The 19,392-nt window shown below is 37.6% G+C and overlaps 2 protein-coding genes across 3 annotated transcripts in view; both read left to right on the top strand.

Annotated features, from left to right (window-relative positions):
• Window positions 1-1,414: 1,414 nt before the first annotated feature.
• Window positions 1,415-4,147, top strand: LOC107657353 (transcription factor Sp5). The gene is made up of 3 exons (XM_016445396.1): window positions 1,415-1,573; window positions 2,292-3,294; window positions 4,140-4,147. The coding sequence occupies exons 1-3, from the start codon at window positions 1,523-1,525 to the stop codon at window positions 4,145-4,147; spliced, it is 1,062 nt and encodes a 353-aa protein (XP_016300882.1). The 5' UTR covers window positions 1,415-1,522.
• A 5,548-nt stretch (window positions 4,148-9,695) lies between these two features.
• Window positions 9,696-19,392, top strand: part of LOC107657374 (glutamate decarboxylase 1) — an 18,927-nt gene continuing 9,230 nt past the window's right edge. Inside the window, exons 1-6 of one of the 2 annotated variants that reach the window (XM_016445419.1) lie at window positions 9,696-10,090; window positions 11,032-11,178; window positions 12,633-12,692; window positions 14,169-14,309; window positions 15,372-15,614; window positions 15,976-16,066. In XM_016445419.1, coding sequence (XP_016300905.1) covers window positions 11,091-11,178; window positions 12,633-12,692; window positions 14,169-14,309; window positions 15,372-15,614; window positions 15,976-16,066 — 623 coding nt within the window. In that variant the 5' untranslated portion in view covers window positions 9,696-10,090; window positions 11,032-11,090. Of the gene's footprint in view, window positions 10,091-11,031; window positions 11,179-11,333; window positions 11,351-12,632; window positions 12,693-14,168; window positions 14,310-15,371; window positions 15,615-15,975; window positions 16,067-19,392 lie in introns of those variants that run through there. The other variant, XM_016445420.1, reaches the window with a different exon arrangement.

Below are 19,392 nucleotides of genomic sequence, written 5' to 3'. Positions count from 1 at the left end.
ACTCCAAACTGCTGGAAAGGGACAGTTTAAAAAGTCATAGATTAGACACATCTCTCTGTGGGTTTTATTTAGTCTACTGCTCACATTTGAAGCTGCACTGATATGACCGCCTGCAAAACTTCGAAACTCCTAAACACATCCTACTTTGAAGCACTTTTGGTTTTTAGCACTCTTTTGCGATGCTTAGTCCTGGATTCCTGTGATATTTGTGGAGGTGTCACATGTGCTGGAGACTGGAGGCTTGACTGGTTCAGGGCGGCGCAGAGGGAGGAGAACTGGAAAATGTTCAGACTTTCTCAAAGATTGGATCTCCTCCTCTTGCCAGCCTCCAAATCACACAACTAAGACATTATCACCACCACCATCATGTCACCTCCACACCTTGATGGCTCGACGTTGGCTTTCACGGGGTGTTGTGGGATTGTTCTGTCCTAAACTATTTGTCTTATCGGCTATGAAAACAATAAGCAGTCGCTTGTGCTTTTTGAGCTTTAATCACATGCAATTAGTGCAACCAAAGAAAAAGTGATTTGAGAGCTGCTTTATTGACTTGTGCCAGAAACAACGGCATCCTATTTTTATTATTTGTTAAAAATCGTCTGTGGGAAAATTGCTGTCTGTGTTTCACACATGTTGCATGGTTGCATTGTTGCATTTACTCACAGGCCAGATTCCATCTATTCTATTCATTCGTTTCAATTGCACAATTTTAATGTCTACATGGTTGTGTTTATATATTGCATACATACAATATCAGTATATTTTATGACATGTTATGTCATGAATAGCTGCTAATATGGCGAGTTCGCTGTGATTTTTGGAAAGAGCCAACAAGTCAAACTCCTTGTAAGTGATGTATCCAATAAGCGTAAATTGCGGGACAGGAAAAACTACATGTGAACTGTCTACTGAGTCAAATGAATTCCTTCCTCTTGAAGTTATCTCGTAAGCCTGCACCAGATCTCTGGAGATAACACACGGTCCTATTGTCGCATAACAAATCCTTAATTACAGAAAGGGGGATCGGGTGACTCCGGCATCCAATAGCGGGGTCTCCAGGCGGCGAGGGGGTCTTTGATCAAGAAAATCCAATTATTTGTGTATATACATTTCCCACATAGTGATTACTTCATTAATTGTCCCGCCTTTATCCCCTCCCGTCCCATCCCCCCCTAATAATCAGCCCTTTTATCCAGACCAACAAACACACCATAGGAGCTTTGTGTGGATTCAGAGGATTTGCTTCCCCCTCTCAAAGAGCCGCTCTTCTTTGATGATTGGGCAGCGGCGAACTTCAAAGTCATAAATCTCACTCCTGACTGGCTGGCGGCCGACCAAAGTCCTTATCAAATCCAAAGAAGTGATCCTTCACTCCCTCAGATAGTCCAGGGATAGCTGGAGGAGAGGAGGCGACGCGAGCGCACTTTCCGCGAGAAGACGTAACTGTTATTCAAGTATTTCTGAAGAAGTGAATTTGGCTGCTTTAAACCGGGAAGCTTGAGGAACTCGAGGAAGTGTTGCCATGGCAGCTGTGGCTGTGCTGAGGAACGACACACTACAGGCATTTCTTCAGGTTCGTGAAAAGTTTGAGATATTGTTGAAAATGTCCTTCCTTTTACGCGGATAACGCAAATAACCGGCGCTTATTGACGAGAAGCGCCTCTGAGCTGCGCAAACTCCGGCAGATCTACTTTATTTGGCGAACGATTATTCGAACGATTTCATATTTAACAACAACAACAAAAAACACATAACAAGACTGTAGGAACTGTAGGACTTCCTTCATCGTTAAAACGATGTTTCCATCCATGTAATTAGCAAGTACAGAGTTTTTGAGAGTTTCAGTTCGATTTTCATCATCAGTAATTAAATTTAGTGGAACAAAAAGTGGAATAAACTTGCTTTGCACTTCATTTTAAATTTGTAACGCAGCAGTTAAGCTGCGTGATTTTTTATAGTGTACTTAATTAGAATGCCAAACATCTCAGATGAAACGACATTTTTGACTGTAAACGTATTTCACTAGTGCAGCTAAAGTTATGCATATTCAAATAACCAAATTCCTTCGTTTTGCCCAACTTGAGAAGAGATTAAATGTGGTAATAGTTTCATTGGCTCATTCTAAAATCATATCCTTCGTAAACACTAAGGTAAATTTGCTTTTGTGCACAATTGTGTATGTATCATTGAACACAACATGTGGAAAAGTTTCCCCCAAAATCTGATCTTCAAAAAGTCTTTTCAAGCGTGTGTAGCTAAATGTTTTAACACAGCTCTTTCCTACGATCCAGGATCGCACTCCCAACTCCTCGCCTGAAAACAGCAAACGCTCTCCTCTGGCGCTTCTAGCGGCGACGTGTAACCGGATCGGTCATCATCACGGATCCACACCCACGGACTTTATTCAAGTTCCCTACGACACGACCCTCGGGTCTCCGACACGGATTTTCCACCCTTGGAGTAACGAGGCGAATCCCCAGTCCTCGCTTTCCAACAATTCTTCCTTTGGACTATCCTCCAAATCTCACCTGCAGGGCTCCTACACCACCCACCACGAGCTCCCCCTAACCCCTCCGGCCGACCCCACCTATCCTTATGACTTCTCTCCGGTCAAGATGTTGCCATGCTCCATGCAGTCGTTACAGTCAAGCTGCCCGCCGACCTACGTGCCCGCCGTCACCTACGCAGCGCCGCCCCCCATCCCGCCCGGTTTCATCCCGGGACACTCAGGCCTGGTCCATCAGCAGCAGAGACAGCTGTCTCCAAACCCCGGGGAGGATATACCGTGGTGGAGCCTTCAGCAAGGAAACCACGTCAGCCACCCGGCGAGCCTCGGCCCCCACCGTTTCCCCATCCAGAGGGGCTTGGTGTTGGGACACACAGACTTTGCACAGTACCAGACTCAAATCGCAGCCCTCCTCCACACCAAATCCCCCCTGGCCACCGCCAGGCGCTGCCGGAGATGCCGGTGTCCTAACTGCCAGTCGTCCAGCTCCAGCGACGAGCCTGGGAAAAAGAAACAGCACATCTGTCACATCCCCGGATGCGGGAAAGTATACGGCAAAACATCCCACCTGAAGGCGCACCTGCGCTGGCACTCGGGAGAGCGACCCTTCGTGTGTAACTGGCTCTTCTGTGGGAAGAGCTTCACCAGATCGGACGAGTTACAGAGGCACCTGAGAACTCATACCGGGGAAAAACGCTTTGTGTGTCCGGACTGCTGCAAGAGGTTCATGAGGAGCGACCATTTGGCCAAACATGTGAAGACGCACCAGAACAAGAAGAGCAAAAGGGGTGTCTTTTTTGGGGGGGGGGGGGGGACTTGTAAATATAATTTTCAAGTCATTCTCAGTTCCTCAAGGAACCCTGGAAAATGTTTCCTGTCCCTGAGCTACTCAAAACATTAACAAGTTTTGACTTGTGTTCAGATCTCTGTCTTCGGTGGAAGATTTCTTTATTCTGTAAATATATTGATAGCTTTTGTTGAATGAAAGTGTCAGTTCTCGCTCCTTGTGGGGTGTTTTAGCATGCTATTGAAAACCATCTGTTAAACTTTCGAAATTATTGTGTGAAAATAAAGAATATGACTTGTACATGCCATTGAAACATAAGGCGGTGAAGTGGAGTTATTAACAGTGAATAAAATTTATTTTTTCAAGAGGAAAAATGCGAGTTAAACAGATGTCAAAGTTTGAATTTGAAAGTTTGTGTGAGTGTTTATCAAACGCTTAACAGAGAAACAGTGAAACTCTGTTAAAAATGCCTAGAATGAGCCGAGAATGAAGCACTGTGAGATTTATCAGTTATTAGGATACGAAGAGCTCTGATGTTCAGTTCAAAGGACAGCTTTTATACAGCATTATGTGAGTTTAAGAACAAAGTCGGCAAAAATGACAATAAAGCAAATGTTAACTGACATCAGCTGTAGTTTTCTGTTTTTCGTATATGTCACTCATAAGCATTTTGTAGATGCTGTCAGTATTTGATATGTAAAATATATGAACACATCCCCAAGCTATTCTACAAAACATATCTGTAAGAAATCATCTTGGAGTTTTTTGCACTGCATCGAAATCCTAGAATCACATTAATGAAATAACGTGACTAACTGTATAAAAGAATTGTTACGATTATGTCAGGTTCCTAAGTTCATATAATACCATCTGTGTGACCCAATTAGAAAACAGAATATCAGAACGGTGCTCTGCTCCATCTTGATACAACACATTCTTGATACAACATATTCAGATGCACAAACCTAATTTCTATGCAGATTTTGATGTGCTCACATTTGGATCCTGATGTTGTTTTTGCTGAACTGAAATCAAATTGAGTCCGTTTTAACCTCAGTCTGTGCATTTGCATTTTTACTAAGTGGTTTCTGGCTATTCACTCTAAATAGTATTGTAGTTCTAATTAATTCTCTGTCTGAATTATACTGACCATTTTGCACGTTTTGCACAGTGAAAGACAGAACACATTTAAAACATGTATTTATTTTTTTTTTTTAAGGGAGGTTTCTACTTAAGGTTTCTATTATCTTGCATAAAACTACATCAGTTTAGAATATATTAAGTATGTGTGTATTATTGATATTTGGAAGGGGAGTTCTTGGCACCTAGAAAGATGTTCATTGTTTGAACTCTATGGTGCAGTTTCTCCTGCAATAGCACCTCCATTGGTAAAATCCTGGCACACATCACTAAACCCTTCTCTAATGTTTGCCCACTTACCTGTGTTTAGAAGATCTAGCTATACTACTTGTTCTAGCTGTACTAGTTAGGGTTAATCTCTTACGTCTCTACTGAAGTGCAAAAACAACTAGTGCCATACTGCTTTGATCATTAAAACTGCATTTATAATGGTTACCGTTTTGTCATAAATTGTAAAATGTATTAATATTCTACGAAAACGGTTATTTTCCTGTTTCTTAGACATACTATACAATAAAATTTGATTCAGATTTTCTCACTGGGGACATGCACTGACAGGTTGTAAAACTGCAGAAATGTAAATTAAATCATAAAGTTTCTAACTGTTGGGTGTTTTGTAATGTGTTCCTCGAATGTTACTGGCATCGTACCTCTGTATCCTTTAAAGTCCCAGAGAAAAATATTTATTCATTATTGTTTCTTTATTATCCATTATTTTCCCCCCTCTTTACACCATTTCAGGAAATCCATAATTCTAGTTTCCAAACTCCTAATACCAGTCATCCAATCACATACTGGATCTTTATCCATCAACACGAGTGAGCTCAATATTTTTACAACCACATTCTGAATTATATAAAGGAGAGAATCCCTAATCACTGTTTATTTATTTATTTATTTATTTTCAAAATTAATCCTAAATTGTAAAAATGTTGATTGAACATTTAAAAGTTATACAGTGAAAGACAGAACACATTTAAAACATGTATTTATTTTTTTTTTTTAAGGGAGGTTTCTACTTAAGGTTTCTATTATCTTGCATAAAACTACATCAGTTTAGAATATATTAAGTATGTGTGTATTATTGATATTTGGAAGGGGAGTTCTTGGCACCTAGAAAGATGTTCATTGTTTGAACTCTATGGTGCAGTTTCTCCTGCAATAGCGCCTCCATTGGTAAAATCCTGGCACACATCACTAAACCCTTCTCTAATGTTTGCCCACTTACCTGTGTTTAGAAGATCTAGCTATACTACTTGTTCTAGCTGTACTAGTTAGGGTTAATCTCTTACGTCTCTACAGAAGTGCAAAAACAACTAGTGCCATACTGCTTTGATCATTAAAACTGCATTTATAATGGTTACCGTTTTGTCATAAATTGTAAAATGTATTAATATTCTACGAAAACGGTTATTTTCCTGTTTCTTAGACATACTATACAATAAAATTTGATTCAGATTTTCTCACTGGGGACATGCACTGACAGGTTGTAAAACTGCAGAAATGTAAATTAAATCATAAAGTTTCTAACTGTTGGGTGTTTTGTAATGTGTTCCTCGAATGTTACTGGCATCGTACCTCTGTATCCTTTAAAGTCCCAGAGAAAAATATTTATTCATTATTGTTTCTTTATTATCCATTATTTTCCCCCCTCTTTACACCATTTCAGGAAATCCATAATTCTAGTTTCCAAACTCCTAATACCAGTCATCCAATCACATACTGGATCTTTATCCATCAACACGAGTGAGCTCAATATTTTTACAACCACATTCTGAATTATATAAAGGAGAGAATCCCTAATCACTGTTTATTTATTTATTTATTTATTTATTTATTTATTTTCAAAATTAATCCTAAATTGTAAAAATGTTGATTGAACATTTAAACCTATACTACTTGTTCTAGCTGTACTAGTTAGGGTTAATCTCTTACGTCTCTACAGAAGTGCAAAAACAACTAGTGCCATACTGCTTTGATCATTAAAACTGCATTTATAATGGTTACCGTTTTGTCATAAATTGTAAAATGTATTAATATTCTACGAAAACGGTTATTTTCCTGTTTCTTAGACATACTATACAATAAAATTTGATTCAGATTTTCTCACTGGGGACATGCACTGACAGGTTGTAAAACTGCAGAAATGTAAATTAAATCATAAAGTTTCTAACTGTTGGGTGTTTTGTAATGTGTTCCTCGAATGTTACTGGCATCGTACCTCTGTATCCTTTAAAGTCCCAGAGAAAAATATTTATTCATTATTGTTTCTTTATTATCCATTATTTTCCCCCCTCTTTACACCATTTCAGGAAATCCATAATTCTAGTTTCCAAACTCCTAATACCAGTCATCCAATCACATACTGGATCTTTATCCATCAACACGAGTGAGCTCAATATTTTTACAACCACATTCTGAATTATATAAAGGAGAGAATCCCTAATCACTGTTTATTTATTTATTTATTTATTTATTTATTTATTTTCAAAATTAATCCTAAATTGTAAAAATGTTGATTGAACATTTAAACGTTATTATTAAAACAGATCTTCTATCATAATGAATAGTGATTTTCTCAACATTAAACCGATTATTGTTATTTGTTGTACGTGTAAAACAAAAAGACTAATTATTCAAACATTCATTGTCATCTCTTCACATTCATTCGTGTTTTTAGCAAGTCATTTCTTGCTAGAGTGATATAAAAATACATGATCAGTAAGTTAGGCCTTAAATATCACGGGAAGCCTATACAGATTAGGGCAGCCATTCACTAAAGCATAAAATAGATACAAATTTGCGATAAGAGCGTATTGGTATTTGCTTACAATAGTCAATTAATCATGTTGTTACTAAACTCACACATTGCCAAGATGAATACCAAAATACAAGACAAAAGAAAACAGAGTATTTACTAACATAATCTTGATTTACAAAATAACGTCAAGTGCTTTAGTAGATGCGTCAGTTTTGTTTTGACTGGAGTAATGCTATAGAATAAATAATAACTCGCATGTCTCAAAATGTCCCAATTTGAAGTTAAAAACCAATCACTGAAGGATCTGCGCATGTGTCTTTTTCAGGTACTGAGTAACATGTCTCAGTGTGCCTCTGAATTCTTCCCATAGGGCAGACAAGGCTGTTCCTCTCCTTCAGAGAGTGAGATATGGTCAGGCTATCACAACAGCACATGTGGCTTTGCACGGAGGGACTGCTGGAGGGAGTGTGTGTTTAAGCCTCACCGTGACCTGATCTGAATGCCACACTCTGATCTTCCTTTGATGTCAGTCTGTTGAAAGTCTGGCAGAATCAGGCGTTTAGACACACATACTTAAGCATGCATACTTGCAATCTTACATGTGCTTGTTTATTTTAGAGTATTAAATGTGAAAAAAAATAATAAGCCCAGGCCTAGCTGAGCATCAAAGGTTGTTTGGGGTGTGTTTAAGAGCATCACTTCTGGCTGCAGAATGAAGCGATGCTTTGCACGAAAAGATTGATACATTTCTCACCTCAGCCTCACCTCAGTGTCCCATGCTACTTTTCCTTTCCTTTTTTTTCTCTCTAAACAACCAATTTATTTTGATAAGCAGTGAGATGAAAGATACTTTGCTATATTGTGACCTGACTGCTTATTGCTTTTCTAAAAGGATTACTACATATACAAATATTGCATACGCATTTTTTATTAAAACACAATTTTATTACGCTAATTTCCTAAGTGAATTACTTCCACTAAAATATATAGTCCCTATGCGCTATAGACAGTGTGCAGTGCTATGATAAACAAGTCAAAGCTGTGACTAAAATGTTTTATTTACCAATCAGGGCCAAAACTATTTGTTTATTCATTTTAATTTGCTATTGATTGATTGATTGCAAGTTGAGTTGCATTCTAAACATTCTTTTTAGGCTATGAAATATTTCTGATTACCATCACTGGGATTATCATTATTATTATTATTATTATTATTATTATCACTACTTACCTGTAGCCTATGAACTCTTGACCACATTCCAAAAAGTCAAATGTCTACAATGCCTAAGAACAATGTTTTAATGCTACATAATACAAGTATTTTTTTATTTTATTTTATTTTGTTGCTTAATGGCATAATTTGCATCGATGAAGCAGGTGTGCGTGTGGACTGAGCTTTGCGGACCGCTACTAATATACCAGCGCCATCTTGCGTCGACTTGAGGTTCTGAAGCTGTAAAAAAGGATCATATTCTGCTTCTGTCCTGCTGCTTCTCACTGAAAATACCAGGGCGTGAATCAAGAACAGCGTTGTTTTTCAAAATGAACGTTTAATCGCATCCATACACCTACTGCAAGACCAAAAAACTTAGAATGAAAGTTGCTTTATTTTGTAATGACCACCAATGTCTATAATGCTAATGTCAAAATGCAGATAGAAAATAAATTAATAGCTAAACTGTTAGAAATAAAGGTTCTGACGTTACTCGGTAAGCGTTTCTTTGTTCAACAAACACACATTTAGAACCCGAGGTGTGACTGCCATTTCAAGACTATATTCAACAGAAAATGATTCTCCGTTGAAGAGGGTTCTTTGAGTTGGAAAAACCATTGAAGAACCTCTTTGTAGACAATAAACAGCGGGTATGATGAGTTTGATTATTTTGCTGTTTTTTTTTGCAGTCCTTCTGCAGATTTGAGTCACAGAGGAGCTGTCCAGGTGCTGAAACACATTCAATATGACAGAATCTAGCGATCAGTAGCCTATCACTCCTATACAGTCGATGCATTCCTTCTTGCCAAAAGTGTTTAGGTCAAATAATGCTTACGGAAATCTTATCACCTTGATGAAAAAAAAATTACAACATAAAGGCACTGCATGCATGAGCTAAGAATGTGCGTGTGAATTCGCTTGAGTGTATTGCATTCATTGAACGCTTGCTGCCACCATGTGGAGTTCTCCTACAACACCGATCTGAACAGCATTCCCATTCGTGTCCAACATCCAGCACTAAAACTTCTCAGACAAGAGCTTCTCTTCTCAAGGTTAAGAAGATCACTTGCGCATACACATAAAGGCTAATAACCCTTCAAAGCTCGATGAGTCTCTCGCTTATAGATATTTATGAATAACCTGCTCAAGAACAGGTGCTTGATAAAACGCAAGAACTCTACAAGCAGTGTTGTCCTTGATGTCTGAAGGTCAGAATGACCCAGACTCCTCTCCGGAGCAGCATGTAATGTGTTGTGTTGTGCTGTGCGTTGCTGTGGTGTGGTGTGTGGCTGCTGTGTCAAACTTGGAAAGTGTTTGTTCGAGACTTGCGTTCTCGTTTAAGGCACAAAGTCCTGCGGGAAGGTGCCAGAGCTGTCGTAATAACGCTCGTGCTGATGCTTCTGTAGAAGTGAGATGTGATTCAGAGCCAGTCTGATGTTGTGGACAGGTCCGAGGATTACTAGCCGCGCGTCACGCGCATGCAGTGTCGAATAAATAGGCGATTTGCGCTTTGAGTAGCAGCAAATAAAACGGAAAGGTCATCGTGATCCATCAATGAGATTTTTTTAGATATATATATATTTGTGAGCTGATTTTGGAGGAGTGAGGGCGCATCTGACGTCGAGGAAATTTAGTTGCGTGGAGATTTTGGGTACTGTTGCATCCTCTCGTTTCTTTTACAAGGTAAGCGGCTTCCTGGACTTTATTTTTAATGTTTTTGTTGATCGTCTAAAGTAAAACTGTAATTATTAATCTAACAGGTGCTTCACAACAGACAGGTTTTCAGTGCAGCATGCGCTTTTGTGCTGTAGGTTGTTTATTCTGTAAAACTATGGATTTTATGTCATCTGAAAAAACAAATGCCTATTTAAATCTAACAATGCAAATTTATATTGCATATAGATATAGCTTAGTATCAGGTTTCTGTTAACTGAATTGAGAAATCAATATGCACCATTTCTTAATCAATGTTAACATGTGTAGGCTATATTAATCAAGACAATATGTGATTCCTATTGGCATGATGATGAGCACCAAATCCATTTCTGTGAAATAATCTTTTAGAGCACCCTTAGTGTTATTTTAATGCAGAGGTCTTCAAATCATTTGACATTTTGATCCAGTAGCATTTTCAGTGAGAAAAAAAGCTAAATGGTCTTGGGTTTGTCGTGGAATGTTTCATATATTCGGCTTATTTGAAGAAGTAAGTCTACAAGAAATCATTTTAAGGCTCGGCAACCTGTGTGCGTAGACTGGTTTCTAGAAGGTCCTTTAATTATAATAATAGTTTGATTTTAAACACAGCCACTTAAATAATCCTTTATGTTGAAATGGTTCTTTGTTAAGGTTCTGTAGTTCTTTAGAAATAAAAAAAAAAAAGTTCTGTTTCCAGAGGAGCTTGTAACCCAAAGAACCTAAAGTATTTGATTTTTTAAAGAAAAGAGTGGCACATATAGGCTATATGAGACTATCTAATGCATTAACATATTCGACCTAATTATTGTTTTAATTTATGATATGAAAAATCTGTTTCAATTAATGCTAGATATGGACGTTAAATGATGCAGAACTTCCCCTCTTATCTCCCCTCCAGTCAGCTTGACTTGTTTTGTCTGCTAAAACAGGAGCAGTTTCTCTGAGAGTGACAGCGCTCTTTGGGTTGAGGACTTAAACACTGGGGCTGATGGCGGCTTCCTCCTCCTCCTCTTCCTCCTCCTCTTCTGGCGGCGATCCGGATCCCAACTCGACAAATTTACGGCCACCCTCCTCAAGTAGGTCCATCACCGATAAACCGCTATTTCACTCCGGCTATTTGTTTTGTGGCCAACGCCATTAATCTTGTCGGTGAGACGGGAAAACGGCGCTATTCGCAACGCGTCACGAGCAACAAATCGCCGCAGCGGACCTCCCGCGCCAGCCAGACCAATGTCGCTGTCAACATAGGTGATGGCCTTTAAACACACCTGCACACAGGCAATCAGTCAAGACAGACGAGCAGCCAACTCTGATCCGTCATTGTTCATTTTAAATACATTTTTGCCTTGCTAGATGTACTAACAGGTCATCTGCAACCCACTATTGTTTAAAATGTAGGCTAGCTATCATTAAAATTAGGCTAGCCTATATATACTTTTTGTAATTGAAAATTAGCTATCATTATTATTAACATTAGCTATTATTCAAATGTATTATTAAGATGTTATTATTATATTGCAGGACAGTTTTATAGCTTCAGTATTGTAGCCGACTTCTATATATTTTTGTCATCTCGGTCTAAAAGGTAAAAACGGGAACGAGTCTGTCTGTAGAAGTGTGTAATTATATGAAGTGTATCTATAATTGTAGGCACTCTAACCCGGTAGTAATGGCCCGCTGTTTCTCTGTGATGGAAGAGGCAAACAGCTCTGTTTATTAATTTCATTATGAACAGAAACATGCTCTTCAAAAATTAGCCACGGCATATTGTGACTATGTCTGTAGCTGCGGGGTACATTTGCTCACATTCATCCTGGGCTCTGTTTTTTGGGGGGGCTCTACAATCAGCAATTGTAGATTTAATTTCTCACATTTCTATTTTTATAGCCTATTGATTTTTTTTTTTTTTTTTTAGAATTTTCAAAGGCATAAAATCATCGCTATGTATTGCATTCTTGAAGTGTCCTATATGCAGTCTTTTCAAAACAAGATGCCATTAAATTCGTCATGTAGGCCCCTATATAAAATGTGAAATCTAAATTTAGAAATAAAAAATGGCATCAGATTTCAAAATTCACTTTATGTTTTCGTGCCACATTTATCTGCCAAGCATGCCAGTTATTTACATCACAGTCTAATACAAGTAAATCAGGATCGCAGTTGAAATAGAAAACGATGTAATGCACCTGAGATGAATAGAGGAGAAGGCATTTGGAGAAGAATGGCTCGGGATTGCTGGGAGAGATAATGAGCTGCTGGTAAACGGTGCTGAACTCATAATAGCGCTGCTGAGGATTTGGGCCGCAGGGGCGGCAGCTCCACATCCACCTCTTGTCCTGATTTGGCCCGCATTAATGCTGAATTCTGTTCAGCTGCCTGCCACATTAATTTCATATTAGGAGCATGGTGCATTTACCGCTTGGGTGCATTTAGAAAGAGGGCTTCAATTGTGCTTTGTGGATAGGCGGGAATCATAATTATCGCTCTATTTGCCAGATTACTTAGAGATTTCGCCGTTTTCTCCCCGTAGACTATGACTGGAGTGGAGTCGCTCATGGATGCACGAGGAAACTTGGAATGAAGATATGCGGTAAGTTGGAAAAAAAAAAATAATAAATTGGCTAAATATAAACAATTCTGTGAATAAGAAGGACGTGTTTCATGGTTTGCAGGCCTGAAATAGCTTCTACGCCAACTATTTTGAAAAACCACCTGGCACTGTGGTGCATGATATGTCTGTATTAATTGCTTTCTAACGAGCAGATGTGTCTCATAGCGCCCCCTTTTGGTGGTTTCTGCTGGTCACCTAAATGACAGTCAACAGCACCAGCAATTACCTCATTATGTACCGATGAATGGAGGAGAAGACTGAAAATGCGTTTCTTTTTTTAAAGAAAAATGTAAAGGGGTGAGTATATAGCCTATTGGACTTCACTGAAAGACTGGAGATGCACTGCAGTAGCCTAAATAGACTACAGAAAGAAAACGAAAAGCAGAACAGCCTACAGAATTTGCTAAATGTTGCTTTGCTTAACCACGTAGGCTAATTTAAAAAGAAAATCCCTTCGGTGCGGTTATTAAAGATAAAGCTTTACGATTGTTTTTGTCCGGCATATAGTTACAATCGAGTTAAGAGGTGAGCAGATGAATCTAGATTGTGTCCCGAGAGAATTGATGCTCAGTGGAGATCTATTAAACCACAATCCGTCAAGCCTCTGTTTTGCCGAGATAACACCAACCCTTTACATAATGCTTACTGATAAGAGGTGATTTCAAAAGAAATGGTCTTTCATTAATTAGTCGTGCTAAATCGGTTTATGGTTGTTTCATTAGATCAATATAAAGGTTCGAATATAAATAAGATTGCCTATAAAATGACAATGTGGGTTACGGAGTATATATATATATATATTATTAGCTATAATATATCCTATTAGGTTCATTTGGCATAGGCTACTTGATATGTGGCGCTGCCGTGGTAGAGCCATGCACCGCCTGAATGATCCCATATCAGCTGAGGAAGATGAGGATGAGGACAACGAGGAAGCTGCAGAAGACACAATATAATAATCTGCAGTGGCGTTCATATGCGGATGGAAAGCGCCTGCTGCTGCCTCGATGCACAGTTTTTTTGTGCATGCTGTAATAATTCCTCTGTAGCCTAGCAGTGTGATGTCAATTCTGCACTCAGGTATCTTTTGTTGTTTGTTGTTGTTGTTGTTTTTAAACGAAGACACCCTGAAAAGCTACTAAATTAAAGTAAAACAATTTTTGATTTGATTTATTTTTATTATTCATTATTTTACATGTAGGCTAACTAGCATTAATAAACTGCGGTATGGTCCCTAACATGATCTGCTCAGTGGTGTCGAGGGTTCATTTACAGTCCATCTAAATCACTGTTACCTCCCCCAGATCACCTGTGCTGTGCCAGAAACACACATGAGCCGGACACTGCGCCGAAGAGACGTTTAAAGCCATTGCATCTGTGTTAAAGTACTTGCTGCAATGTTTGGAAAAAACGGAGGCAGCTCATTTCAGTCTTCTTCTCTGTCTAATAATACAGGATTTTTGCAGAAGAACGATAGTGTCGACGACAAGAGTCGAATTGTCGGGTTTTTTAACGAACAGCAGCCCAGGAGCATTTTAACACGAGACCCTCGCTTCAGACGCACAGAGACGGACTTCTCCAATCTATACGCAAGAGGTGAGTGACAATAATCCCGATCATCAGCCTCATACTCGAAGATTAAGTGTCCGTTTTCTGTGTGAGTTTGCCTTTTACTAAAATAACTTATTTTATAAAATGTTATATTATAAAAATATACTTATAATTTATAATATAATTTGCAATGGGATTCTTTATATTTTATGTACATATTTCTTCTGATATGCAGTTAATTATGCTTTAGAATGAATAAAAAGGCTAAAAAAAAAGGTTTTGAATTTTGATGTTAAAACAAATGATTGGTCTATACATGTGTTTGCCTGCAAATAGTTTGTCAGTGTTGTCAAACAAAAAAAATATATATATATATATTAAGGTGATTTACATTTATGTAAATGATTTATGACATTTATGTAGCATTATTTTTAGTTTAAGTACAGTATTCGGCTTTCCACTCATACAAAAAAAAAACAGTTTGAATTATTATGATTTTTAACTGTTTTTGAAGGAAGTCTCTTAGGAGACAATGAAAAAAATTATGAAATATTATTACAATATTATTAATAATATTATTAAAATTTTTAAGTTTTGTATTTGAATATATTTTAAAATGTAGTTTATTCCTGTGATCAAAGCTGTATTTTCAGCATCATTACTGCAGTCTTCAGTGTCACATGATCTTTCAGAAATCATTCTAATATGCTGATTTGCTGATCAAGAAACATTTCTGATTATTATCAATGTTCAAAACAGTTGTATTAATTTATTTTCTTTTTCATTTTCTTTTTTTTTAAATCTTACCCCAAACTTTGGAATGGTATCATCTTTGACATTGTGGGAATAATTTTATTTACATATATTCAAAAAGAAAACCGTTATTTTAAATTGTAATAATATTTCATATTAAGGTTTTTACTGTATTTTGATCAATTAAATGCAGCCTTGGTGAGCATAAGATACTTCTTTCAAAAACATTAAAAAGAGAGAAAAATCTCTCTTTCACCAGCATGTGTAAATTACATATTTTATTTCTTAAGCAAACCGTAAGAACAAGCAGCAATTTGATTTACTGATGAATCTGTGTAACAACTTTGGTCACAGATCTGCTTCCTGCTAAAAATGGTGAGGAGTATACGATGCAGTTCCTGTTGGAGGTGGTGGACATCCTCACGAACTATGTGCGCAAGACCTTCGACAGATCCACAAAAGTGCTGGACTTCCATCATCCGCACCAGCTGCTGGAGGGAATGGAGGGCTTCAACTTAGAGCTGTGTGATCAGCCGGAGAGTCTGGAGCAGATCCTGGTGGACTGCAGGGACACGCTCAAATACGGCGTCCGCACGGGTGACCCTCACCCGCTCGTCCCATTTAATAAATGTTTCAAAATGTTATAGTAACACATGCTCTTAAAAATAAAGGGGCTTAAAAGATTCTTCACAGCGATGCCATAGAAGAACCATTTTTGGTTTCACAAAGAACCATTCAATCAAAGGTTCTCTTTCTTACCTTTTTGTAATCTGAAGAACCTTCTTTCGCCACAAAGAACCTTTTGTGAAACAGAAAGGTTCTTCAGATGTTAAAGGTTCTTTATGGAACCATTTAGAAACAAAAAGGTTGTTCTATGGCATCGTGAAGCACCTTTATTTTTAAGAGTGCATGCATATACAAATGGTGTTAGTGTCTCATTTTCTTTCCTTCTCTGTAGGTCACCCAAGGTTTTTTAACCAGCTGTCTTCAGGTCTAGACATCATTGGTTTAGCTGGAGAGTGGCTGACCTCTACTGCCAACACTAACATGTGAGTTCCCCCTTCCTTCATTCAGCTTTGTTGTGTTGAGCGAGTAAATCAATTTGACCAAAGAAGACAATTCAGCAATTTACTTTAACCTATTTATGAAGTTTTATGGTACTACAAGGCAGAACTTTTATATTCCTCAAAATTTCTACATAAACCCCTAATGTTAAGTATTAAACATCTACTATTAATTAAGTCCAAACTGCTTAATGTATAGCCTCAATTCTAGCCTTGTCAGATCATTTTAGCTTTACATCTGCTATCATTTATAATATAAAATAATAATAATAATAATAATAAAAGAGATTACAATATTAAAATCTCCCATTGACTTGCTGTTGCACATTCAATTTATAACCACAATGTAAAAAGTGGTGACCTGCAAGTATTACCTTAAGGAGCTATTTCTGCCTGATTTAACTGGTAACACACAGTTTTGCTGGTATAAACTGATGTACAGTCAAATCAGAATTCATTCAGACACCTTCAACATTTCTCGCATTATCACAGATTATTCGCTATAGTTTAGAAAATGGTGATACAATATGACAATAGCTCAGAGTTAAACTGTGTCAGAACAAATTCATCTTGATAATGTCAGATAACTTTGATAGAAAGGCATGTAATGAGTTCGGTTGAACAGCTGTCAGCTGTTAAATTTAAGTGCACAATTAATACCAATATAGGTCAACCAATTACCAAGCAATGCTTAATTTTGTTCAGTCTGTGGTGTAAAAAGGTCACATTAGCAATTAAAGAAAAAAAACACTTAAGCAAAACATGGGCAGGTCAAAGTGTCTGAATAATTTTTGGCTCCAAATTTTTATCAATTTTACTGGTAGTCCACTGTATAAAGAATCTTTGGGTATAATACGTCACAGTTCACTTTATGTTGCTATCCTCACTTACATAAATTAACTAGTGTCCTGCACCCACTAGTAAAAAAAAATTATAAAAAATTATATCTGGTGTCTGAATAATTTTTGGTTTGACTGTATGTAGGTTGGGTCAGTGATGTTAAATAATACCGTTGACTTGAATAACACCACTTATTTTATTCATTTTTTCATTGCAACAGCAATAACGTCATTTTTGCATAGTTAGTCTATTTGACCGTGAAGTCATTTTTAAATTTCAAAGACTCATGCACAGATGTCTTAAAACATAACTGTGCTGATGCAGCGTTTCATTTACACGGAATCAACTACACATACAATTTCAAAAGAAACAAAAACATAAAATATAAATGTAAACGAAGAATAAAACATATTAGCACTATTAAATTCGGGAAAAGCAAATGAAGTGTAATGCTGCTCTGTTGACTGAAGACTGGGATAAAATGACTGGCAGCTCCGAATAACACGCATTAGCTCTCATCAGAAAAGCTCCAGTGATATGTGACAGCCTGCGGAAGGACACGGCCAGCTCATTGGTCAAGACTAATTTACAGCTAAACACGAGCCACAGAGCCAGCTGAGACCCTGACATGATCCACACCTCCACCCCCATCTCCCCATCCATCCATTCATCTGTTCATCCTAAAGGCAGACTGCATCTAGTGTTCAAAAATGGCAAAAACAAAAGTGGTTTTATAAGATCAAAATATATCATTGTACGGCATTGCTTTGCAGTTGCTAAGGTGTTCTGGGTGTTTTAGTATGTTGCTATGCAGTTGCTAGGTTGCTGTGGTTGCTTACAGGCCCACTCAAAAAAAGTCTCTAAGATGTTCTGATCTCTAGATATTCCATTTACGTCCGAGTGAGTTCTTCATTTGATTGTATTGCAGGCGAAAATGTATTAGTTTGCTTATAATATTAATATCACACCTCTTAATAAAAGTTGAGGTGTCATACATGCATGTAGCACAAATGATGAGTGAGGGGCTAAACACAATTTTTTTATTATATTTAATGTTTGTTCAGATTCTGAATCATGAGAAACCGTAATAGTGATGCTTGTCTTAGTAAACACTGCTATGCTTCTATTGTCAGAACAGTATTTTTTTTTTAAATGTATTTTATTGTTTTTATTTAAAAAGACAAATTACTAAAAAAATCTGCATATGTGTTTTTTGTTGAGGATTATATTTGACACATTTGGCTTTTATGGTTAGTATGATATTGGAGAATATGGAGCTCATATTTGAGGAGGAAAAGCTGAACAAAACATATGCAATTTGCTGCAGTTGCTGATATTTATAAGGCCAAAAAGTAAACTGACAGCTTGTAATATAAATCAATGAGATCTTTATAACAGTATAACAGATTACTTACACAAAATGCATATAAATATCAGTTGTCACTCTATATCTCCCAATAATATGTCTTAGTAAGATGATATTTAAATGCTTAGTTTTATGATCAAAGCTCGGTATTTTTGAAGCACAAAATACAATGCAGTACAATGATGATTGAGAGTTCTTAAACTGATGTTTTTGATACTCACATTTCAACATGCTTTTTCTAAAAATGATGTCTGGATAATCAAGCAAACCTAAGTTGATTCAGTCCAGTAAATGTTATTGTTATTCTTGTTTGTTTGTTTTTTACATTATTACAATTATACAAAAATACATTTTACTTGCTAAAAGGAATGTTTTCCAGCAAAGTTTTGATCATGTGTGTGTCATGTATGATACAATAGTCTTTGTTAAAGGGATAGTTCACCCAAAAATGAAAATGTGATGTTTATCTGCTTACCCCCAGGGCATCCAAGATGTAGGTGACTTTGTTTCTTCAGTAGAACACAAACAAAGATTTTTAACTCTAACCGTTGCAGTCTGTCAGTCATATAATGCAAGTGGATGGGAATCACGGCTTTGAGAGTCAAAAAAACATACACAGACAAAGCCAAATTAAACCCTGCGGCTCTTGACGATGCATTGATGTGAAAAGACACGAAACGATCGGTCTGTGCAAGAAACTGAACAGTATTTATATCGTTTTTTACCTCTGATCCACCGCAATGTCCGAACTGTCCTGAGCGCGTCCTCGACAGCCGGCGCGTGACGCGTCCTCGACTGCCACCTATCTCTCAAATGGACCATTGACACTCTATCTACAATCTTAATTAGGAGTGTCAATGGTCCATTTGAGAGATAGTTGGCGGTAATGCACTTGTAAGTCTGCGATCTGCCGTAAAGAAAGAAGAAGAAGAAGACGCCTCACGTGCCGGCTCTCGAGGACGTGCTCAGGACCGTTCGGACATTGCAGTGCATCAGAGGTAAAAAAACGATATAAATACTGTTCAGTTTCTTGCACAGACCGATCGTTTTGTGTCTTTTCACATCAATGTATCGTTACGAGTCGCAGGGTTTAATTTGGTTTTGT

Source organism: Sinocyclocheilus anshuiensis, unplaced genomic scaffold (genome assembly GCF_001515605.1).
Source record: "Sinocyclocheilus anshuiensis isolate Anshui unplaced genomic scaffold, SAMN03320099.WGS_v1.1 scaffold355, whole genome shotgun sequence".
Lineage (NCBI taxonomy): Eukaryota > Metazoa > Chordata > Actinopteri > Cypriniformes > Cyprinidae > Sinocyclocheilus > Sinocyclocheilus anshuiensis.
This window is presented reverse-complemented; position numbering and strand designations above follow the sequence as displayed.

What these genes read in the sequence shown, in the direction of transcription:
- LOC107657353 (XM_016445396.1), top strand. Translation starts at nt 1,523, where the DNA reads ATGGCAGCTGTGGCTGTGCTGAGGAACGACACACTACAGGCATTTCTT. An exon ending in CACTACAGGCATTTCTTCAG is followed by an intron (nt 1,574 to 2,291) that starts GTTCGTGAAAAG and finishes CCTACGATCCAG; the next exon opens with GATCGCACTCCCAACTCCTC.